This window comes from Erithacus rubecula (assembly GCF_903797595.1).
Source record: "Erithacus rubecula genome assembly, chromosome: 1".
Lineage (NCBI taxonomy): Eukaryota > Metazoa > Chordata > Aves > Passeriformes > Muscicapidae > Erithacus > Erithacus rubecula.
In genome coordinates, this window is record NC_136658.1 from 2,646,211 (window position 1) to 2,670,609 (window position 24,399).

Here is a 24,399-nt window from a genome sequence, read left to right on the forward strand (position 1 = left end):
TCTACCAGTGTCTTAGGCAGGGCTTTACTTCCACAATCTTTTCTTGATGGGAATAAAAAACATTTTGAAAGATAAGAGGGTTATGCTGTTAGTAACCAAAATAAGAAGGCAGTTTTGCAAAACCACTTCAGCTTTGTATTTTAAAATTAAAAATAATTCATTACAGAGATTTGCAAAATTTATAGAGCACTACATATTGGTATTATTTTCTCTAATAGCTGAGTTAAAGTAGGGCATAGCTCTGTTTATTATGTCCTGATTATCTGACTGCTTTCCTTCAGTTAGTGCACTTTGCACTATGCACTTATAGCAATCATAAAAATTAAAATTGCAAGTTCATCCTTGTTTTCTTTCAAGGAACTTGTGTGCCAAAAATATTTTCTTGAAAAATACTCTGTAAAAAAATTACCTTAAAGATACTGGTGTGTTCCAATACATCTTAATTTCTGACATGTGTCACTAAAATGCTGTTCTTGTTCTCTGTTTATATTTTGTGTGTAAAGACAGCAGATCATACACTCTTAATACTGTTTCATACTCTAATGGACACCTTTTCCAGGCTCTTTAAAGATAAACATGGTCCCAAACTCCTTCCATAGGATGGCTCCTGGGGTCAGTTTAAACAAGATGGAAAGTTAGGCAAGGACCAAAGAACTTTTTGTTGCTTCTTTTTTTTTTTTTAATTAGTTTTCCACTGGATCTTTAAATTTCCCCACAAAGAATTAAGGCAAATGGAAGGAGTAATTTATCATCATGTTGGACAGTGTCAGTGAGAATGACCTTCCTCTTTTTCTTATTTAATATGTTTGTATATTCCATATCCTGACATTTTTATATTTTATAACCAAACTGCAGCAACAATAACTTTGTTGCAAACTGAGAACAGTGCCCCAGTGCTGACCAGTGTTTGATCTTCATTTTCTCAGAGAAACAATTTGTATACATCTCCTGTACCTCTCCTTCCTGACCAGGTTCTGCTGGTGTTGCAGGGTTCCATAGTGAGAAGGACTCATATCTGTACCTTAATTTAAACAGAACTGGTCAGAATTTTTTTTTGCTGCTGTAAATTGTACATTCTATATCTGACTGTGGTGCCATCTAAATGCTTGTCAGATGGAAAGAGCACTGAGAGTTTTTCAGATGTTGGTTTTGGAGAGTTTGTCTCTTTTAATGTTCATAAACACAAATGGTGAATGCAGTGAGTGTGAAATACCATCTCTACATGTCATACACATAGCTGGATTTATTCAGTTGTTATTCAGAGAATGTTTTTAAAGACACACACACAGTGCTTCAAAACATTCTGAAAAACAGCTCCCAGGAGATCTTGAGAGAACATCTTTTCCATGTTCCAAGATTGAATCAAGCCCTGTCTCTTTTGTCCCAATTAAAGCCTATTTTACTTGTCATCCTGACATGCAAAATTAAGAGGAAATTATTCTTTTCCTATTTGCAGTTTCACCTCATGTTTTTGAAGGCTATTATCCTACCTCCCTGAAGTGTTTTAATCTCAAGAGAAGCACTCTTGGTCCTTCAATGTTTTCTTACCAGATGTGTTTTCAGAAGTATTTTCTCAATGAGGTTTGCATTTCTCTTTCAACAGATTGGCTTAGATCATGTTTCTCTCACTTGCTGTGAGAGTATAATGACAAAAAGTTTTACTCCAATCAAAATGCAGTACCTGTTCTGATATAAAAAATTTACTTGGTTTGACAGGTTTTTTGACAAATTCACAGGAGATTTTATTTATCCCTGAGGTGCTTATGAACATGTTGAACTTTTTTTTTTTCATGAACTGAAGCAAAGCTGATTCTCTTTCATCTCAGATTTTTCCATTTTGATTGCTAAATCTAGCATGGATTATTGTTCAGCTAATTTCTTGTTTCCAGTCAAGGAATGTGGTCTGAACCACAAATATATTTCCCCCTCCTTCTCTGTATATTTACAGGAACCTTGCTCAGCAATCATGGGCCACGGGAAAAAAATTGATAAATCAATCAAAAAGGGATTATTTTGGCTTCTCCAAATCATAGCAAAAGATTTTGATGCCTTAAATGAGCGCATCCAGAGGGACACCATGGAGCAAAAAGCACTTGAGGAGCAGAAGAAGCTGGAACGAGCTGAGCGGGTCAGGAGGATCAGGGAAGAGAGGTATTGAGCTGTCACCCTGCTCCATCCCTTCCTCCCTTCTCCAGACACTTGGTTCACTCCTGTGCATAGATATTATAGGAACCAGCTACCCAGGATTTAGAGCTCACAAGCCAAGAGTTTTTCTTGAAATTTTTGCCTCTTCATCCCCTTTATTTGATTTGCTGCGTGCTGGAAATGAGAATTGCAAAGTAGTTGTGGAATAAATTTGGCCTTACTAATAGAACCTCACAGAAGGCTGACCTAAAAAATAATTCCTGTGATTTAATCTGAAGTTACCTTCTAAAAGAAAGTATTAAGTTAGATTCTCTAGCCCATTTGTGAATATCAACAAGTAGATATAAAAATTTATTCAATACTAGGCTTAATGATCTTTAGGATATCCAACAGGTGAGGCATGAAGGCACTAAAGATGATGCAGTGAGGGGAAGCAGGATAAGTGATTTATTACTCCACTTCAAAGCCCTTTCTGGTCTTTAGCAGCATGCTGTGGTGCTTGTGAAGGACTGATGTGAATTATTCTACTGGGGCATTCTTAAAATATTTTCTGAGCATCCCTGTCTTGTGTTCTGCCTTAGATAGGCAGAGAAATTTGAGTCTGTTACTATGAGAAGTAGCTGGGAAGTGTCTTGGACTATATTCTGGCTGTTTTGTTTTAAATAAGCAAGTAAATTACTAAAGTACATTTTAAACAATTGGAACTTGACAAATATATTTCACTTCAAATGTATTTCACAAATTTCTAAAAAAATTGGTTTGTTTGCTCCTGATCTGCCCCATGTCTCTGCACACACAGAACCTCCTGACCCTGTTGGATTATATTTGGTTTATGCCACACTGAGGAGTGTAGTGGGGAGAGCTGACATTTTTTCTATAATATTTATGGCTTCTTCATAATTCTTTATTCATTCTCCCTCTTTCCCCTCCCCTTGACCCAAAAAAAAACCCCCCAAAACCAAACACCAAAACCACTGAAACAATATAAACCCAACCAGGGAAAAAGAAGAAGGAAATGCACCTGAGGAGGAAGACCCTGAGCCTGGGAAAGGTGGAAACCCCTTCCAGCCTATATCTGCTGTAATCTCTGAGGTGGGAGAATATATGGAAATCTTTGTGGAATTACCACTAACAATGTGAGAGGCAATGAGAAAAATGGTCATTTGAAAGAGTTGTTCTAAATCTGTCTGCACAACACTTTTTTTGTTCTTATTTTAATCTTGGCAGCCTTGTTTTCTGTGCATTGAATCAATTTTTATTTTGTGATAAGAAAACCCCTATTATTGATTGGGGAACAAAAGTTTTGTAGACACAGTAATAAATGTAAACAGTTGACTGAAAACATTTCCTAATTAAACTCCTGGGATTCAGAAGTGGAAAATATTCAAGGTCTATTAGTCTCTTCTAAAGTGTTTTAGTGATGTGGTGAGTCATATCAAATCTTCCTGACTTAAATTTTTCAGATTTTGAACATAACCTTTTCAGTTGAAAACAGACTCTTGAGAATTATTATTAATTTTGAAATATGAAAATCACATTCATATATTAAAGTTTCCTCAACCTACATTTCTGAGTTCATATTTTTTTTTTTGTTCAGCTGCCTGGAGATAAACCAGTCTAAAGAAACACATAAACATTTCCAACAAGTAATTCAAACATTTGCTTTTCTCCAAGACAAAAGCACCCATATCTAAAAAACATGTCAAGGCATCTACATGCACAATAATCCATTTAACAATAATATCAAAAGCAAGAATAAAGGTGCAGCTGTGAATATTGCAGAGATGATTTAGTGACACAGAATTGTGAAACAGGCTGTCATTGAGGTTGTATGCCACAGAAGGTATTTATCCCAACTGGGATAGCATTTTCTGGAGACTTAGGCTCTGTGCATCTGTATTTTTTTTAACTAACACATTTTTCAAAAATTAACTGAGGATAAAGAAAGTTTGGGGTATTTTTAATAGGACCAAAAATAAAACAAGAAACGGGCAATAAATCTAAAGATTCCCCCACCCTTCCTGTGGATAGAATATTGGAAATTTAATTTCTTCATCTATTTGAAAATAAATTCTCTGCTAAATGTAAGATATTGGAGGAATATTTAAATTTTTTTAATAACCTTCCTGTCATTAGAAGTCATTAAAAAAATCTTGTCCTTTTCGTTAGAATGAAAAACAGCTGGAAAAGGAAAAGAAAAGGCAAAAGTTGGAGACTGAAAAATCTGCAGTTGTCTTAAAATCCAAAGGAGAGAGGGACCAATTATCAAGTAGCAGTAGCCAAAACACAAATGACAGCAGGCTGGAAAGGTGCAACTCTACAACTGCCCAGCTTTTGCAGCATGCAGAAGAGAGTGACCAACAAGCCTCAGAATGCCTTGACTCAGGTAAAACTGCTGCCTTTTAAATCATTTAATGTGATTTTTCACATGCTTCTTCCTTCTGTCCATGTTATATGTTATTATACCACATAGCAATGTCATCTATTGGAAACACCAAAATGCAGGAATAGCTGATAGAAGTTGAATTTCTTAATGGAAATGTAAAGTTTGCATATATTTTATGCCTACAGTTTATTTTCTATTGCAAAATGTTGTGTGATTTGCATTGCCCATAATTTTATGTTTAAGTTTGGACTGCAAACTCTGATGTATCTCCCCAACAATTGTATTAGAGTCTGATGTAGGATATTACCTGAATATAACTGTAGGATATGTCATGTTTTATTTCTCTTGGATGTAGACAACACTAAGAAAAAAAGTAAAAAACCAAAATTAAAAAGAGGTCACAGAGTAGAACCTGTTAATGCAGAGGACTCTCTTCCAAAGAATCCTACACCACCAGCAGCTCTTCCCCCAGGTAAGTGTGAAAACACTGATTGATGTCTCAATTTGTGGTTGGTAATCCTGTAAAAGTCTCACTTGTGAATGATGAAACTGGACTGATGTTCATAGAGAAAGGAGCTACTAAACCTTTCTCTCTAGAAAAAAAAAAAAAGAGAAAAAAAAGTTGATTATTCACTGAAATGATTAAAAATATCAATATTTTAAAGGTAAATCAGTTTATTTTGGAATTATTTCATCATAAATGAAATGTTGTGCATAGCTTGGGCATTTCTAAATGCTTTGATTTCTCTCAAGGAGATGTGAGGAATGTACAGCTCAGAATAATACAGTGCAGTCATGGAATGCTCTGACAGTTTTTGTTTTTCTTTAGTTGGATGGGAAACTCCCAAACTAAATAGACTTGGAAAACTTGAGCCTCTTGGTGAAACACATCATCCTGGTAATTGAAAATATTTGGGGTTTTGTACCTTTTTAAACCATTCTCCATTGTCCATTCACTTCATTCTTTGTCTGTTTTTCATTTCTAAATTCCAGTTTTCATTGACCAAAAGCTTTCCCTTTTGCTTAGTAGAAAGCATCTTTTTGATTTTTTCAAGTCTGATTTTTTTTATTAGGAAAAACAATGAGTTCTCTCCAGTTCCCTCAAAGTTTAAAGTGACATGGGATATCAGAAGTTGTTAATGATCTGAAGTTATTTGCATCTAAAATTGTAGAGTAATAGGACTAGTTAATTGAAGAGTCCAAACACATAGTGCATTAAAAATTAAAAAAAAAAAAAAAAGCTAGAAATATCAAGGTGCAGTAGGCAGAGTGTTGATTTCTGGCTTCAATAATGACAATTTTCTATTTCTGGAAGATTGTGAAGACTGTTTTTCATATGTTGATATTACATTTTTTTCCTGAGTTTGAGATTATAGCTTCTTCATCTTTCTTACATTTTTATTTTTCAAATTTTGAAAAGTCAATTTGGAGACATCTGGAACACAAGAACAAGAAGCTTTTCTGCCAGAGAACCAAAAGATGCCTGAAGGAAAAATAAGATTTCTAAACATGAAATACTTATTTCTCATAGGGATGAAATTTGTGTGCTTAAAATGTGATTTGTAATCTTAATCTTAAACCCATCTTGCTCTTTCTTTTAAAGGCAAATAGAGAGAAGGTGACAAGAAAGGAAAGCCAGATGAAGAGGTAGGGAGGGGAAGAAAAGGAATTCAATTTTTATCTCTCCCTAAGGGAGGTGTTGCATTCTGTAGGGAGAGCATGGGTGGGACAAAGAGGAAAAAATCCTTCTTAAGCTAGCTGTTAATTTGTAAAATAAGTATAATTATTAAATAGTTTTGGAAGTTAACAGTGGCAAATATGTTGGAAATTATCTCTTGACCAGAGATGTAAGGGAAACTTGTAGTACTCAGAATTTACAGCTGAATTCAAGGCATTGCCTACTCTTTGGGAGATTTATTAATTTTTTTTTTCAGGCATTTTGAAGCACTCACAGGATTCACCCTTGCAAATCCTAGCAAGGAAACAGCTATTAGGAAAGCACTATTTATAAATGAAAAAAGTTCTTTGCACACATAGCCCAGCACTGTCAAACATTTAATCAGGTCCTGATTTCCAAAAGCATCATGTATTTATTTATTTATTTTGCTTAAAGCAGCTGTGAGGTTTTCACTCTCTCAGTTTGAGATCCATAGAATCAGAGAATTATTGAGATTGGAAAGGACCCTTAAGATCATTGAGTTCCACTGTTAACCCAGCACTGTCAAGTCCATCTTGCACTGATTTAATTTCCCATCTGGCCTTGCCCATTTTCTCTCACACAGAGGGTTTTTTTTCAATAATTTCTTACATATTTGCATATGAAAACTTGCTCCTGACTGGAAGACCAGTGGAGCCTGCCTTGGATTCTTTTGTTACAATAATCCCTAGATTGCATCTTTCTGAAAATCAACTTATTTTTGGTTGTCCCTTCAGCAGAGAAGTAAATCCATGTTGATTTTTTTTTTCTTTTCTCCAGCTTTGCCCAAAATTCAACGGTAGTTTTAAAAGTTTTTTCAGACATTCAAACTTTGTAATTACACCCTTATATTCATTAAAGACTGCCATTTTCCAGTCATGCCAATAATTTTGGCATGACATGAGGTGATGAGTGCCTGTTTGTTGTCAGTAGAGGATACATTTGCAAGAATGTTAAACCTCTTTCATTATAGGAGGTAAAATTCTCTGCCAGTCCTAAAGTGCTCTGCCAGACCTCAAAAAATGAGTGAATAAAACTCTCCAATGGACAGATTTTCATTGACCTTAGAATCATTTGTTGCAGTTTTCTTGCTGCTGTAATCAGTGCTATTGAAATCAAAATATTTGGGACAATAATATAAAATTGTTCTCTTTGCTGACTCAAAGTAAGGATAATTAAACCTTCAATCTACAGACAGGTCCACATTTTCTTAAAGTATTGTAGTCCAGTTTGTTTGCTTTTGTTAATCTTAGCTCAGGAATGCAATTTTGACAGAAGTTATTGCATCTGTAGGGAAAGTAGGATATATTCTTCTTGGAAAATGATGATTTATTAAAGCTGAATTTTGTGTTGGCAGGCCATCAAGGCTTTGTTGGGGAAGAGGTGGTCTGTATAAACAAAATTGAGATTTGAATGTTTCAAAAAGCTGCTTTTATTTTTTTTTCTTGATTTCTGCCTCTTTCCTCATAACCATCTTCCATATTATTTTGCTTGTGAAGTGCTCTGCATGTTCCAGTCTGCATGGGCTTTTTATTTTATATCCATTATGAATGTGTGAGAACACTTGTTACTCTCTTCTGATGTCTTGTACAATTTTACCACTTTAAATTCCTTTATTGACGGAAGGAAACGTTGTAGTTTTATCTAAAAACTCTCAAATAGTTATTTTAGCTTGCAAGATAAATGCCATGCATAAATGGTCCCAAAATTTTGGATTTTGTCATTTAAAACTATATTGCAGTGTAGCCTTGACTACAGCAACATACAAATTTCAGTGCTTCATTTTTTTCAGTTGTTATTTGTGCACTTTTGGATTTCTCCTTTCCTATTTTTAGATGTGTTTAGAGATCCCCTTTGGGCTTGATCTTGCAAATGCTGATGCATGTATAACAAAATGTAATTAAACCCTCATTTGGCCCATCCATCTCTAGACATTAATTAACACTAGGTTAGCTCTGAACTCATAGAAGAGCTGCCTTTCATTAAGGAAGGGAGAGTTTAGTAAACTTTTTAGTAAATTTAGTAAAATTTTTAGTAAAATTCTTTGAGCCAGGAAGGTGGTAGGTGACAGACTGATGTGTTTTTCTGCTCTGGAATTTCTTCCACAGATTTCTATGGAAAGCCTCTGCCCCCACTGACTCTACGCCAAAGACCCAACAGTGATACCCATGATGTCATTGCTTGACTGAACAAAGAGAATTTTAGAAAACATAACTTAAAATTACTATTTTTTTTATTTTTTTTTTTTTTACCCTTGAAGGAAATTTTTTTAAATTACATCAGCAGATGGAAGTAACCATGGAGTTCATCCTGTTGTACTTAGGTGGTCAGACTTTATAATTTACTTTTCACATCACCAGCTCTTCTTCAGGATTTTTTTTGGTTTCCTTGTGAAAAGACATGGCTGTAAACCTGAAGAAAAACACTTTCAAGATCCTATAATACTGGATTGTACATTCCCACTGAGACCTTTCTCCAGGTGCTGTGCAGGTGTTGGTATTTTTTCAGGGAATAAATGATTCTAAAGCATTTTGTAAGATTCTTGTATGATATGGTGAATATAGAAAGGTTAAACAAATATTGAATATATTTTTCTACCTTTTTATAAAATGAGTTGAAAGTTTGAGTGGAGCTGTGTACCTACTACCAATAAAATGATACCTAGGGAGCATTAGAAAGCTGATAGTCATAAAAATAAAGTATGTTTGAATCTTACATTTCTCTTACAGTACTAATACCTTTTCATAGGTATTACATTACATATTTCACATTTCTGGCAATCTGAAGCAGAGGGTAAGATAAAAAATTTAAATATATACATTTTATACAAAATAATGCTAATTGAACTGTCTGGAAGTTTTCTTATCCATTGTTTTCTTTGTTTTGTTAACTGAGTTTGACATAGATAATAAATTATGTGGAAAAAAATAGAATTGAATACTGTACTGTCTACTACAACAAACAAGAAAATTGCACATAGTGGGAAATTTGCACTAATTAAATAATCAATTTTGATGGAATACTGAATCAACCAGTATGACCTCCTACAGTTTTTGATGTCTGTAATACTAAAATACCATCTTGCAAACTAAAGAAGCCCCAGGTTTTTAAGGATTTCTATATGTCTAAACAACAAGGGTTACAGTTTGTTATATTTAAATGTTTTTACTGTTAGATTGAAGATAACCAGTGGTGTATTTGTAAAGGTTCATTGTTCTGCCACTTAATGACAGACAGGATGAAGCCCCCACTCAGGGTTTTTTTGGAGAAGCAGTGTTGGATCATTTTATGTTACTCTCTATGGTCAATAACCTGGTTTTACCAAAGGAATTTAGATGTTGAAACTATGTGGTGTGTGTTACATGTTCAGCACTTTGGTCTTGGAAATCTTTGCCATATACTCCTTGCAGCAAGGAGTTGCACAAACATCTGCCATATTAAAAGGAAATTATTAAGATTTTTAAAAAGAGTAAGGTAGAATCAGTCTTAAGAATGCCAAGTTTGGAATAGGTAGAGAGATTTATTCCTCTGTTTAGAGAAAGGAGGAAATAATTTCTCTGTGACTACCAGCATGAGAATACTTTCATTGTATTCTAATACTTTAACCTGATTCAGTTGAATTATTCTCAGGATTTGATATTTTTTCTTTCAGATGAGACAATACTAAGTGGAGAGGAGGTTACAAAAACATTTATTATTAACACTAGCTCTGTTACCACTCAAGTTTTTGGCTTAAAGGCTCTCCTTTTGCAGACTTACTTTTTTACAGCTTCAATTTCTAGAAATGTATTACCCTTTTGTTTTCCCTCTTTCCAAAAATAAAGTCATGGAAGTGTTTACTAAAAAACAAAGCTAAATACTCCTGTGGTAACAAAATTTGAGAAACTAAAATGTTCATTCTTATATATGAACTGTGTGTTGTGTGTGTGGACACATATATCATTTTGATTTTTTCCTTTTAAAATTTTACCAGTATGTGACCAAAGTACTCAAAAATGTTTTATAAGTTTTTGTTTTATTAATATGCTTTGTAATTATTTACTATGGTGGGGTTTTTTTCAGTAATTTATACTGCTATGACTTTTTATTTGCTCAAGATGACATTTATGTATAGAATAAAACTAATGCAAAGCATCATCGTGTTTCCTGTATTACCATAAATTTACAATTTCTTGGGAGTAAGTCTAGACATAAATATTTAAGGGCTGCAAGTCTCACATACCTTTCTAAAATGTATGAAATAGATATACATTTTAAATTCTTTTAGACAAAATCTCTGTATTTTTGCAGGAGAAATGTGATCAAATTTAGAATATACTGATAGATGGGCAATAAGTTGGATGTATATGTATACCTATAAAGAGCTTTGATAGTGCACTTAATATTTGAGAGATAAAAGTTGTGCAGCTGTAAATTGAGAGCACAAATTAGATTTTTGTCAGACTTTTTGTCATCTATAGCATCACTTTCAAAATGTATCAGTACATGCAGCTAAGAGTATTTGTATTTAAATACAGGAGTGGTAAGAACACAGAAATTCACTATTTAAGCAGAACATTTTGCATTATCTATGTGTAACATCTTAAATGTATTTTAAAGGTAAATGAAAAGTATCTTCTAAGAAGGAATAGTAGTGTTCATGAACTGAATTAATATGATGGATGCAGTGCTTCAAAATAGGTTTTTCAGGTTGTCTTCTCTTTTAGTTACATCCTAGAATCCACACAAAGACCTTACTCATAAATGTAAAGGTTTTTAAATCAAAATTATTAAAAATAGACATATTTGGTATCCATTGGGGTTGTGTGAGATTGGAAAGGATCATAACAAAGTAAATGATGTAGATTTTTCCCCCCTTTAAATAGTATTCAAACAGTACTTTTTTCAGTATTATATTCCAGTATTTTAGTGAAAGTTTGGTACTGTAACTTCAGAATGCTACCTAATAACTTTACCATCATGTTAACTTCTTGGCTCCTGGGATTCATTCAACTTGAAATTTTTACTGTTTTGAATAGAACATACCCACCAGCATTGCATTTGTAAATGGAATACGTAAGGGAGCCTGTTGTAAATGTAATTTGTTATTAATAATTTTAATTTTTTTAAATAATTGTAATTTGCAGTAGCACATGAGAGAGATACAAGATGCATTTTGCTGTTTGCAGTTTGGCTGTGATGAGCTGATGAACTGGAGCCTTTTCTTTGCTGTGGTGCAAATCTGGTTTTAGACACAGTAACATCATATAGTGCAATATAGCCATAGGGTTAGGGGAGGGTGACTCATTCAGCAGATCTTTTTCTCGTATTGGTATGGTAAAATTCAATTCTTGTGTATATTTCCTGGTGTGGTACTGGCCTTGGCAGAATTACAACCACAGAGAACTGCTTTTTGTATGAGTTTTGGTTTGTATCTGTTAGTAAAACTCATTTATCAAAAAGCTTTTCAGGTTCCCTTCACATCTGATATTTAAGAGGTCTCTGTTTTGCCTCCAGGCCCTTTGTCACAACCCATTTTAAATAAGCTTTCAAGCCTGGTGCTAATCACAAAAACGTTTAGTTTTCATTAGCTGGTGCCTGAAACTCAAATATTTATCCATGATAGCACTCCTGCCTTACCTTTGCACCCCTTTCCAGTCTGGATTTCAGAAGCTGGGTTCAGCCTGCAGAAGCTTTAATTAAAACTGAGTTAAATGTGCACGAAGGGGAGGGTGTGTGATTTGTTTGGTTTGCACTCCTCCTGATTCTTGTCCCTGGAGAATGTTGTGTCAAAGTGTGTGTGAGAGAGTTCTGCGAAGGCTCAAAATTACTAAATTGCTGGCTTGGGGTTTTGGTTGGTTTTTGTTTTTTATTGTCAAGGTATTGGGACACGGCAGCCGGGTAAGCTGCGGGCTGCCTCCACCGCGGCGCTGCTCGGAGCTCCCGAAGGGGGTTGGAGCATCCTCCAGGGGCTGTGTCCCCACCCCGGCCGAGGGCGTGGGCACCAGCCGCTCTGCACGGCCCGTCCTGCGGCGCGGTGAGAGCCTCTCCTTGCCGGGCAGCTCGGGCCGTGCGGGGCCATGCGGGGCCCGGCGCTGCCGCTCGCCCGCCGCGCTGGGGCTGCGCTGGGGCTGGGCCGGGCCGGCCGGGACCCGGGGCAGGTGAGACGGGGCTGGGATCGGGGCTGGGGCCGGGATCGGGATCGGGATCGGGGCCGGGCTCGGAGCCGGAAGCGCGTTCTCAGGCCCGGCCGCTTCCTGCGCGGGCCGAGCGCGCCCGCCCGTGCTGTTCTCGCTGCCGCGTCCGTCCCGCACAGCGCCGAGTGTGCCCTGGCTCAGTGCCCTGGCTCTGTGTCAGTGCCCTGGCTCTGTGCCCTGGCTCTGTGCCCTGGCTCTGTGCCCTGGCTCTGTGCCCCTCTGCGGCAGCTGCCCCGGCCCCACTGCTGCCCCACTGCAGGCTCCGTTACCGGCCCCGGCCCGTCCCCGCCGTCCCTGCGGTGGGACCGTGCTCTGAGGAAGGGAAATTGACCCTTTTCCCCCGGGGTTTGCGTAGAGCAGAAGCGCTTTCCCTTCCTTCCCTAGGCTGAGCTCCGTCGGACCCACGGGGGTGTCAGCTCGTGGATATGGAGGAGTGTGCTCCAGCTTAACTCCCTTGCTCTCTGAAATGTTCATTACATCGTAATCACGTGAAAACTCTTGATATTTGAGCATTCTAACACCACCAAGCTGATATAATTAGTAACATTATTTTTATTCATTCTAATGAGGGTTTGCTTTGGCTTTACTATTCTTTTTTTCCTCCGAAGCTGGAAAAGAAGAGGAGAGGGAAGCAGCAGAAGCAGATCTGCCAGGTGGTTCTGCAGCACTTTGAGAAGCAGTACACGGCAGAACTGGGGGATGCCTGGAGCACTGTCAGGTCTGTGGTTTGGGGAGATGGAAGGAAGGGCAGAGATAAGGAAATGAATTAATAATGACAGCTGTGGCAAAGGCTGTCACTTATTTTGGGTCTTGATCACACAGCTGCTAAAGAACTTCCTTATTGAAAAGCAAAAAGTATAGATGCATAGCACGAGTTTAATTTAGGCAGCTTAGAAACTCTCTGATTGGATCAATGTGATTTTCTGCTTTGGGCAGTGAATACTCCTGAGGATTTATTTTTTTGAGATGAAGTGTAAAATTACTAATAGGAGTTCAAACAGAAAGGGGGGATGTTCATGTAAGAAAGGCCTGAAAGAGCAAACTAAAATACAAACAAACATGTTTCTGTCACATACCACTGCTGTCTCTTTTCCAAAGATATCTGTTGATTTAAGTCTTACTGGCCCAGTGTTTGCAGATCATAAAATGTAAAAAAAAAACACCTGTAAAAACAATATTTTAGTGTTGGCTAGAATGAGCATTGTAAAGCCAATGTGTGTGTGATTATTTTTGTTGTTTTTATTTTGTTGTTTACAGCTAATATTACAGTTATTCTTTGTCCCTAGGGAAGTACTTCATAGTCAGGAGGAACATTATGCTTCATCATTTATATCTTGTAAATAAAATAAGAAAAGATGGAGAATGTCTTGTTTCAGAAGAAATTGGTGCTTTAAGTGCAATAATTAGAAAAAACCAGTGTCTCGATTTCCTATTAAAATCATTTTGCTGTGTACTTTTCTAACCCAAATGATTGATTTCTGATTACACCAGAATTACCCAATGGTGAGACTGTAAGTGAAGGCTTCCTAGTGTTCTATTAGTTGTTTATGGGGTGTCTTTTCCTTTTTTTTTCCCTAGGGATGTGCTGACCTCTCCCTGCTGCTGGCAGCACGCCCTGCTGCTGAACAGGTTCAGCTGGAGCCCTGGGCTGGAGAGCAGGCTGGCTGAGCAGGGCTACCAACCTGCCTTCCCTGCAGCTCTGCCCTTCCTCCCTGCAGCCTTCAGGTGCTACAGCAGGCCAGCTGCTGGCAGATTCCCTGCCCAGAAGCACCAGCCTGGCAGGCTGAAGGAATATTACCTGCTGAATGCTGCCTCTCTGCTGCCCGTGCTGGCCCTGGAGCTGCAGGATGGGGAGCATGTTCTGGATCTCTGTGCTGCACCTGGGGGCAAAGCTGTGGCTATCCTGCAGTGTGCCTGTCCAGGTAATGGAGGGGGCCAGGGGCTGCTGGAGGGAAAAAAATAACAGATTGTATTCCACCTAGTTCCATGCTGTTTCATGAGGATTTAGTAAAATCTGTTTGACAGGGCATTAAAAATGCAGTCCTTACTTGAACACAGGCAAAATTGGGGTTCCTCTGTGGTTTTTTTTCTCCACTGTTCAGAAGTTACTTAAAGCCTTGTCAGTGTGTTGGCACAGGAATTTAAGTAATCTGCAATCTTAGAATACTTGTCCTTTTTTACTCTTTTTCTAAAATATTTTTTTCTTTGCTGCCTCTTTTGTCAGTTCTGTGCAACTATTACAGGTAAAGCAGAGTGTAAGAAAGGAAATATGCAAGGTCTGGGCAAAGGGAGAAGGTTGATGGTGAAGAAGAGTTGGTTGGAGAAGGATTCTGAGATGATCAGAGTGTTTAGAAAGCAGCATCAAGCAGCAGCGTGGGCCAAGGAGTTACAGCAAGCTGGGATTGCTGGTTTAAGTTCATTTACCAGCTTGGGTAATAATTGTTTCAAACTGTTCACAGCACTTTATGCTCCTGCTGATGAGACCAGTACTGTAACCAGCTTACTACAACTGATTTCCCTCCCTCTTCTAAAGGAATGAAGTGATGCTCCTGATGTAAATTAAATAGGAATTGTCCTTTCAGAAGGTTTAAGAGGAAAAATCCAACACTTTGCCCTGTGTCTGTTTCTGAAGAGGCCAAACTGTTGCTGAGAATGGAAGAATTTGATTATTAATATACCTCAGTGAATGCTAAGATGTACCTTAAGATCACACAATTGATGATGTATTTATTTAAAAGGCAATTTAATAATATGGGGCATGCACTTCCTTTAGATTTGGCTCAAGGAGCCCAAGAAGACACTCACTCTTTGGATATGGGTCATGATTAAAGTTTGTTTTACTGAGGAAGTCTATTGCTACAGAGGAATTTGCTAGTGAATATGTAGGGTTTGCTCTGTAGGAGCATGTTGAAATTTATTTGGGTTTATAAAAATTCAGTAGTATTCTAAAAAGTGAAATAACACAGGCACATAAGGTGTAAACTCCTATGGTAGCCATGGCAATGCTGTAGAACTTCCAAAATGGGTCTAACTCCTAAACAAAAAAGAAATTATAAAAACTTCTCTTTGAGTGTTTACTTCTTTTTGTTTGTTTTTTTTTTTTTCCTTCATTTCTAAGGTCATTTTCACTGTAATGAATATGATGATTTGAGGTCAAGATGGTTGGAGCAGACAATAGAATCCTTCATCCCAGATCCTTTCATTAACTTGATAAGGGTCTCTAAATTGGATGGTAGACAGATTGGAGATCTTCAGCCTGAATTTTATGACAAGGTAACATTTTTATTGACAAATTTCATTTTTGCATTCTGATTCTTCTTCCTATGCTGCTTTCTTTTTAATTTTCTTTTTCCTGCCCCCCTCCAAAAAAGTACCTGACCTATCAAGGGGAACAAAGTCATGTTACAGAATTTGTAGAGCCTCAGGAAACATTTTATGAAGCTTGTTGTACATTAATTCCTGTGTTGGATGATGACATTCAGTGAAGAATGGGATCATGTCACCCCCAAAATGGAAAATAAAATTTTCTTAATATTTGCAAGAGAAAATTGAATATATTTTGGCACACGGTGTTCTGAAAGTGACCATTTCTGGGATTTTTTAAATTTGATTTTCTTAATTGTTTAGGTACTGGTTGATGCTCCTTGTTCAAATGACAGAAGTTGGCTCTTCTCTTCTGACCCTCAGCAAGCTCTGCTCAGGCTCATGCAGAGGAAGGAATTGTCTTCCTTGCAATTCCAACTTTTAAGGTGAGAAGTGCAAAAACTTAAAGGAACTTTCTGTAATTAATAAAAATTATGTTGGGGTAAAATTTAATATACAAACCTAGGATTTGTCCTTTGAAAATAACATCAGGAATATGTGGTTGTGATGGGTCTGGAAATCTGTGTGGGTGCTAATCAGCAGTGAGGCTTTGGTTCTTTTAACTCATTCACAGAAATGTCCATTTGTGACTCACAACAGTCTGGTGTAAAATCAAAATATTTTAGGTGGACACAGCTAAAATGGGTTTAGATGTATTCCATATTGATTGTTTGTAGGACTGTACCCTGGCAGGGTAAAAAAAAAAGGAAAAGAATGTGAGGTTTGGTGGGGGAAAGAGAGGATTATTTATTTTTCAGAACATCCCCCCAATTATCCAAAGCCAGGCTCTCATGTATTACACATTTTAATGCTACCAGCCATGGACTGGCATTTGTGCAGCATTTCAAATTGCACAGCTTTTCTCATGGAGGAAAAAAAAAAAAAAGAATGACTTTTCAATAAAACCTTCTAAATTTGAATGTTATTTGTGGAGTAACAGTCATGCCTGAAAGCCATCGGTCAAAGCAAATTGAGGGAAAAATAACATATTAGAAAAAAGAAAAGGAAAATTTTATGGAAAGTTCCCTTTGCAGTTCAAGATAGTTTTGCAAGACTTCCAGTTGAAAAAGGCCTGGCAGAAGCCTGTGATTTATAACAGAAATATGAGGATCTTATTGCAGTAATGCATCATGTCACCCATTTCCTTTGAAAAAATCAATCACATTTAAAATACTGACCTGTTTCAGTTTTCCCTTTTCAATATCTGACATAGAAAATCCAATTTGTGAACCTGTAGCAAAAGGAAGCATACATCATGCAGAGAAATTTTGAGAATTTGCATAAATCATTCCACATTGTAATCCTGGAGAACTCATGACAGCAGAAACCTTGTTTAAAAAAAAAAAAAACAACACATTCCTGTCAGCCCAAATCAGATTTAATTGAATTATTCCTAAACAGAGAGAGAACTTTCTGTTGCAAATATATTCTTTACTTTAGCAACAGTAATAAGAATTTGTAAGGACAAAATACTTCTGCTGTATAAATTGTAGTAAAAGGGTGGTTGCTTTCAAGAGTTTAAGTTTTTAAGGGTTATTGGTAGAGGATATAAGGGTTATTGATTGGGTTATTGGGTAGAATATTTGAGGTATAGCTGTCCATTGTTATTGTTCTTTTTACCTGATCACTTTAGAATTAATTCCCAGTTCTAAAGACATCTCAGATCCCACATGAAAGGGGAAAAAGGAAATTATCAAGCAAGATCAGGAAAGGCTGAGTGGCTCATGACAAGTGCATTAGAATTAAATTCTGGAATGCTTTCTTATTCAATTCTTCATAAAATGGGAGGGCAGGCCCTGGCTCAGAAATGTCCAGGGCCAGGCTGGATGGGGCTGGGAGCAACTGGGACAGTGGAAGGTGTCCCTGCCCATGGCAGAGGGCTGGAAATGGATAATCATTAAATCCCTTCACCCAAACCATCCTGTGATGAGAAGGTGAAGCTTGGGGGACCAAACATTATTTCAGTTTAGCAAGAGGGTTAAGTGTAACATAAAAATGAGAAGAATTAAATGCAAAGTGGAGTTCTGTTTTTATTTCTGTCAAGCAACAGCCTAAAATTTGAGATTCCTTCCTTAATTAAGGAAATGCTTCACCTCTAATTTATTTTTATGGATCAATTTTGAAGGAAGCTGGGGTCATCAAAGAGGGAGGTTAAGGAAGGAAAAGTAGGGTTTGCAATACAATGCAATTAATTAAGTACATAGAAGCTTCAGACAATGAAGATCTGGAAGAAACTGATGCAACAATCTTCCTCCTGCAGCCTGCATAAAATCTGAAATGTAAATAAGTGATATAAATGCTGAACAGCAAATGTTCTAAGCAGTGAGGGCACCATTGATTTGAAGGAAATTGAGATTGTAATGATTGCTTGTACCCAAACCAAAGCATCCCTGCTGAGTGCTCTAATCCAAGAACACACTGCAAATCTTTGGAGTGTTCGTGCAGAAAACAAATTTGCAAATAAAAAAAAAAAAAAAGAAAAAAGAAATAGAATATTCATTTCCTGATGCTAAATGCTAGCACAAAATACATTGGTTCCCAAAAGCAAATTTACCAATGTTATCAGTTCTCAGAGAGAAATTAAATTTTGGGCTAAGCTTGAATGCCCAATTACATAGTGGTTAAACTGTTATGGATGTTGTAATTATTCTTAGACTGGTTTCTGCAGCTGAAAGGAACTTGTGTTAGGGCTCAGCAGAAAAGAAATCCAACAGAATACAATTCAGAAAACTCAGCAAAGGCATTCAGACTGCTGGAACTCTTCTATACACAACATTTCTGAGTAATTAAACAGCTCTGTATTTTCTGTGAATTGTGGAGTTTTTCACAGGAGAGGAATTGTGTGCTCTTAGCTGGGCATTTTTATGGTTGTAGAGGCAAAAATTTGTGTTAATGAATATAAAATCATATATTTAGCATATGTCACCACTGTACCATTTCTGGAGTAAATTGTGCTGGGAATTGCTTCATCACATCTTCAGCTCTTTCCCCTGGAATTTTTCCTTTTGCTCCTCTGTAGCTGCCCAGTTAATCCTTTTATTGTCCAAAACCGTCTTCTCAATTAGCTCCACTGGGAATTTTTCAGAATTCCAAGTGTTGGACCAACAAATCTTCTGTGGGGTGTGTGGATAACAGGATTCTTTAGCCACTTTCTATCTTACAAAAGCTGAATATTTTGTGTGTGTTTGTGCTGTGCCAGTCCCCAGAACACTTTTGATTGGGTTGTTGGAAGTTTTACCTGGTTGGTTGGAATTTCTTCTCAAAGAGTGAATGCTGTGGCCATTGGTGTGGCTCCAGGTGTTCCATCAGGTGATGTTAAAATAAATGATTTCTGATTTTAAGTGTGGCAGCACCCTGTGAATACCTTATGGATCAAATCCCTTAGGATAAGTTGCAAAGCCAGGTGTATTGAATATATAAATAACTGTATGAAGAAAATAAGCTACTCAGCAGCTTTTGGGCATCATATATTTGAATTCAGGCACAAATTTTGCTTTAATAACATCTTTAGTCCTTTCTGTGTTCAATGAGCTGTGAAGATAACCAGTAACCCTAAAGTTCTGTTTAGTGGGGCCTCAAAGGTCTTTCATTCTCCCTTCTGGGCTGTCTCATGTCCCTATTTTTACAGGATGAGCCCTCCAGAGGTCACCATGCATTAAATGAGAAAGATAATAATTTTAGCTGTTTGTTTTGGTCTTTGCTTTAGAATAATTTAGAATTATTTGCAATGGAAATGTTGCTTATCAGGATTTTCAGGACAAATTTTGTCTAGGGAAGAATACACTGGGTTGTTTTTTTTTTTGAGTTGTGGGTTTTGGTTGTTTAATTGAGAGGGTTTTGGTGTCTGTGTCTCCTTTAATTTATAATTCAATTTAGTGTTGAATAAGGCAGTTGATGTTCATGATTCTCCTGTTCTGAGCTGCAATGTTTCTTCACAGGAGCAAAGTTTTCTTAGAGAGGAGCAGAGGGAGTGCTTGAACTATTGTCCCTGCCCATCACAAAGTATTAAAAAAATTGGTATTTTGACACTGAAGGATTTTCTTTATCATTTTGTCCAGGTTCAAAGAAATAAAAGCAAAACCTTTAACATGCAGGTCATATTGCCACAAAGTATCTGGACTCTTGTGAGAGCTAAAAGGTAATGAGGATATTTCAAGTCAATAAAAAGAATAGAATTTTTTTTTTTTTAATTCTGATGAGACATTATCTTGCCTGTTGAGCAGAAATACTTTGTAGTTGCCAAAAGATGGCACTGTTGAAGTGTTGTGTTACTTTAAAATTGCCCTAAAAATGTATCATCTTTTCACTTTTATGCTGAAAATGGTCGAGTGATTAACATAATTAATGCTGCCCCTTCCCATGGCATGCAGCATAAACCCAAGCACAGGAGGACAGGCTGGACATGCAGGGGCTGCCTGTAGTGTGAAATAGTATATATTTTTGTGTCTGCCTATTTTTAAAAGGTCATTTGAGACACCAAGAATTTTAGACTGAAAAAAGCCTATCATGTCTCATTGTCTGTAAGTAGGAAAAATCCTTTTTAGGTCCTGGCTAACTATATTTTAGTTCCATGTAATAATTGTTTGGGTTTAGAATTATTACATGGTTCTAGCATGATTTTTTTTTTTTCCCTGAGGTATTAAACAATGATGCTGTTTTTTTCCCTAATTTAGTAAACCTTGAGAAATAAACTAAAAAAAAAAGGAGCTTTGAAATCATATATTTCTTTAGAAAGTCTTTTCTGGTACTCCTGTAATACAGAGAGTTAGGATGGATTAATGCATCTGTTGCACCACTGATCTCCACAGTACAATATGAACCTGTACCCAGACACATCCTGCAAAAATATTTTTTACTTTTTTCTTTAAATGCTGGAAAATCTCCTTTTGAAAGAGGAGGGGAGCAATCTGCATGTGTTAATTTGTTTTACAGAACTTGTTGAATGAGATGGACAGAAAAAGTTTCCAGGGCTCTTAATGTGTTCTGATGTTTCTTCATGTGAACCATGAAAACTTACAGTGGTAGTTCCTGTAAATTTGTAAATTCATTGCAGAAAATATATGTACCTGAAATAAAATTATGACATTAACTAGATCTTTATTTCAACTGAAAGGTTTAACTCTTTAATAAACACAGATGTCATATGTGCCACTAAGAGAAAAGAACTGCAGATTAACTACCTTTAAATAATGTGGATTTATTTTTTAAACAGGGCATTGTAATAAGAGGAAGGTGAAAAAATATTATGGCATTTTAATCATTCTGGGTTTAAATTCCCATTTTTGGTGCTGAATTCCTTCAGCAAAGTGTCCCTAATTAAGATTCCTAGTAAAAGAGAAATCTTAATTCCCAGATGCTGGACTAGGACTGAGTTAAGCTTCATCTCCAGCCTATCCCTTGGATGAGCTTGTTTCCCTCCAATGGTTAGGAAGTTTCTGAAATGTATTTGAGCAATTCTCTGATGGTCAGCTCCTCTCCTGAGTGAATTCTCTGTGCTGCTGATGAGGAGAGGACCAAACTGCCTGGCTCTGCTGGCCCAGCTCAGTGTCACCCTGTGTCACTTTGAGCCCAGCACTTGGATTTTGCAGGTTTATCAGGAGCCTGGCACTGTTTAATCAGGGCTGGCATTGACTTTGAGCACAGGCACTGGAACAACTGTTGCTGCACTTGACAAGATGCACAGATACATTGATTAACCTTGCTGCCTGAAGTCATTCTCCTCAGATATTTTAATTCCTGGTTTAGGTTCCAGATAAAGAGAGCTCCCTGAGCAGGCTGACCCTTCTGGGTCATGGACCAGTGAAGGTTCACAAGTTGAGGTTTAGACACAGTGGGGTTTTGAGGTGGGATTTTCAAGTTTTCTTTCAGAGGGCTGTGCTGCTCTGTGATGGACTCAGTTGGAGGAGAATGGTGCCCTTGAAAATGTCTTGAGGGGTTCTTGCTTTCTGTATGGGAAGAAAGGGACATTTAGCAAGTATCCAGGCTTTTAACCTTGTAACCTGTACCTACATCTACTTACTCTATCTTTAACCTTTCTTACTTTACATGGTAAAAGAATTTTCTTTATTGTCTAAATGCTATCTTAGAGGTAGGAAAGTGGTTGCCATTATCTGCTTCTCTGAGTAAAATTCTCAAGTCTGCTAAAAGTGCATTTCAGTTGTCACATTAAAACATTCCCAGGCTGCCCTCAGGGCTTGGCACTCACAGGGCTCGCATGGAAAGGGTGTAGCTGGCAGGGAAAAGTGTCAAAAAATGAGTTATGTAGGTGGATTCTGATGATAATCTGAAAATCAGCTTGACTTTATGAGACCCCACTTAGACTTCAACCCTGTTCTCTTGAGTTCTAATGTGAAATATAAAAAGCAAGATCCAATACATGGGGGGAAAAAAAGTGATGGGAGTGAAGCCAAGAGACAGTGCATCAGGTATTATTGTTGGTTTGGTGTGCATGAGAAGGGGAGGTTGCACATCCCTGCTTTGCTTTAATTTAGCAGTTCATTCCATCTAGGTGGGTGTACTGTGGTTCCTCAGATGGGCCAGGAGCAGCAGCATCAGCCCTGCCCTGTTATTTAAATGGGCAGCTGCCAGCAAGGAGAGGAACTGGAGAGAAGTGGGGACAGCTTTTGGGTCCAGAACTTCTGCTTTTGGAGCCCTCTAAGGAGTAAACATGTGTTGGGATGGCAGGATGAATATTTGGCAATTCAAATGGCTGCTGGTAAGTGCAGAAGTTTAGAAGATAAGAGCTGGGAGGGAGGTCAGGGTTCCACCTGCTCTCTTTGACTGTCTCAAGGTGGCAGTGTCAATGTTGGGTTCTACCAGCCTGTGGCAGGAGCATTCTCAAACATTTCTGCAGGCTTCAAAAAGCTACTCAGGAGGTCAGAGATAAGCTTCTAGTTTTAACTAATTTATAGGTTTAACTGATTTTCAGAGTATCCTCGAATGAGTCTGTGAGGCTCTGTTCATGTGAAAATATTTAGGCTAAGTGTATGTGATCTGGTTTTTCAGCATTTTCACAGAGCAGAGGAATGCTTGATGTGTGTTCTGAATGGATGCTGCTTTGTACTTGTCACTGTGGTGTAAAAAATACCTTCAGCTAACTGAGAATACAATAATAAATGAAAAGCAAAATCGTGTTGTGGGTGGTTACCTGAACTGTCAATTATATACAGTCAAGACTTTTTCATAATGGTTTTTCTGTCATATTTATTTATACTCTGGATTTATAAGTCTACACATTCTCCCACTAGCAGGATGTCAGTTTTGATGCTGTTTCTCCCTTTTTCCTGTTCTTTGCAGGTCTGCTGTTAAAGCCCTACGTCCTGGTGGGTCCTTGGTCTATTCCACGTGCACCCTCTCCAAGGCAGAAAACAGTGATGTGATCAATCTCATCCTCAACTCCTGCAGGAATCTGATGCCTGTGGATATAAGTGGGATGGCCAGAGGTGTTTCCCAGGAATTCAGTTTCCTCAGTGGAATGCAGCAGCATGAACTGCTGGTTCTCCCAGAGAGAGGGAGAGCTTGGGGTCCCATGTATGTGGCTAAACTGAAGAAAGTGTCCTCCACCTGATGCCTGTTGGTTGTTTATAAGTAGTCTATGATAAATTAATTTTGATTTAAATACATTATGTGTTTATGAACACATTCAAGGCAACTGGATTTAGAGTGTTGCAATTTCCTGATCAAAAGGAAGCAAGAAATTTAACTTATTTTAATTTAAAATGCTGAATGTGCCTTGCAGTGTGTAAACTTCTGAGAAGTCCTTAGGAAGTCATTGTATTGTTTTCAAATCCCTTTTAAAGGGATTTGGATTCTAATGTGGTAGAGTTTTGCACTGGTTTTGGTTTTTTTTTTGACTGACTTGGTTCTAATGCAGTATGTTTTTAAATAAATGGCTTTCAGTGGTCTGAAGTAATGGAAATCCTGCATTCTCTCTAATCACATCCAGAAATCTGTGTTTCTGCAAGAACTGAGTTGTGTGTACAGTGTCATCTCTTCAAGCACTGGCAGAACAGGTTTCATATTTGCTAAGTTGTTTACTTTAAAAAAAGGTGTCTTTTGTTTACAGATGCAAAGGTCAGCAGTTAGATCAACACCAGCTTTCTTTTTTTTCTTTAAATTTATTAATATTCTTCTATTTTGAGCTTGTAAAAATATGAACTGAAAGAGTAATGGTGTATATCTCAGCCCATGCTAGTCTTGAAGCAGAGTGGAACTCTTTCATCCCCAAGGGTATGGAAGGTGATAATCACTGTTTTTAAAAATGTTGTTTTAAAGAACAGAAGTAGATGAGTTGCTCATGTGGAAATGGGGATGTTTTACATTGTACATTTATTAATTTCACAGAATGGTTTGGGTTGGAAGGGACCTTAAAGATTATTAAGTTCCAACTTCCTTGCTCTGGATAGGGACACCAGGTTGCAAAGTCCCATCCAACCTAAAATTAAACATTTCCAGGGATGGGGCATCCACAGCTTCTCTGGGCAGCCTGTTCCAGTGTCTCATTGCCCTCACTGTAAATAATTTCTTTTTACTATCAAATCCAAATCTGCCTTCCCTCAATTTGAAAACATTTAATACATTTTATGTGTATCTTGCAGTTTGCCCTCAGAACACTGCTGTACCTTCTGCTGAGG

General features: G+C 37.5%; 2 protein-coding genes across 6 annotated transcripts in view; both read left to right on the forward strand.

Annotated features, from left to right (window-relative positions):
- Positions 1-10,364, forward strand: part of ARL13B (ARF like GTPase 13B) — a 31,144-nt gene extending 20,780 nt beyond the window's left edge. For 2 of the 5 annotated variants that reach the window (XM_079315689.1, XM_079315692.1), the window contains 6 exons: positions 1,949-2,151; positions 3,144-3,237; positions 4,315-4,531; positions 4,887-5,003; positions 5,361-5,429; positions 8,336-10,364. In XM_079315689.1, coding sequence (XP_079171815.1) covers positions 1,949-2,151; positions 3,144-3,237; positions 4,315-4,531; positions 4,887-5,003; positions 5,361-5,429; positions 8,336-8,412 — 777 coding nt within the window. In that variant the 3' untranslated portion in view covers positions 8,413-10,364. Of the gene's footprint in view, positions 1-1,948; positions 2,152-3,143; positions 3,238-4,314; positions 4,532-4,886; positions 5,004-5,360; positions 5,430-6,134; positions 6,179-8,335 lie in introns of all 5 variants that reach the window. The other 3 variants (XM_079315690.1, XM_079315693.1, XM_079315691.1) reach the window with 3 other exon arrangements.
- A 1,872-nt stretch (positions 10,365-12,236) lies between these two features.
- On the forward strand, positions 12,237-23,674 carry NSUN3 (NOP2/Sun RNA methyltransferase 3). Its single transcript, XM_079315500.1, has 6 exons — positions 12,237-12,367; positions 13,012-13,121; positions 13,982-14,325; positions 15,522-15,676; positions 16,031-16,152; positions 23,063-23,674. The coding sequence occupies exons 1-6, from the start codon at positions 12,287-12,289 to the stop codon at positions 23,331-23,333; spliced, it is 1,083 nt and encodes a 360-aa protein (XP_079171626.1). The 5' UTR covers positions 12,237-12,286; the 3' UTR covers positions 23,334-23,674.
- The last annotated feature ends 725 nt before the right edge of the window (positions 23,675-24,399 follow it).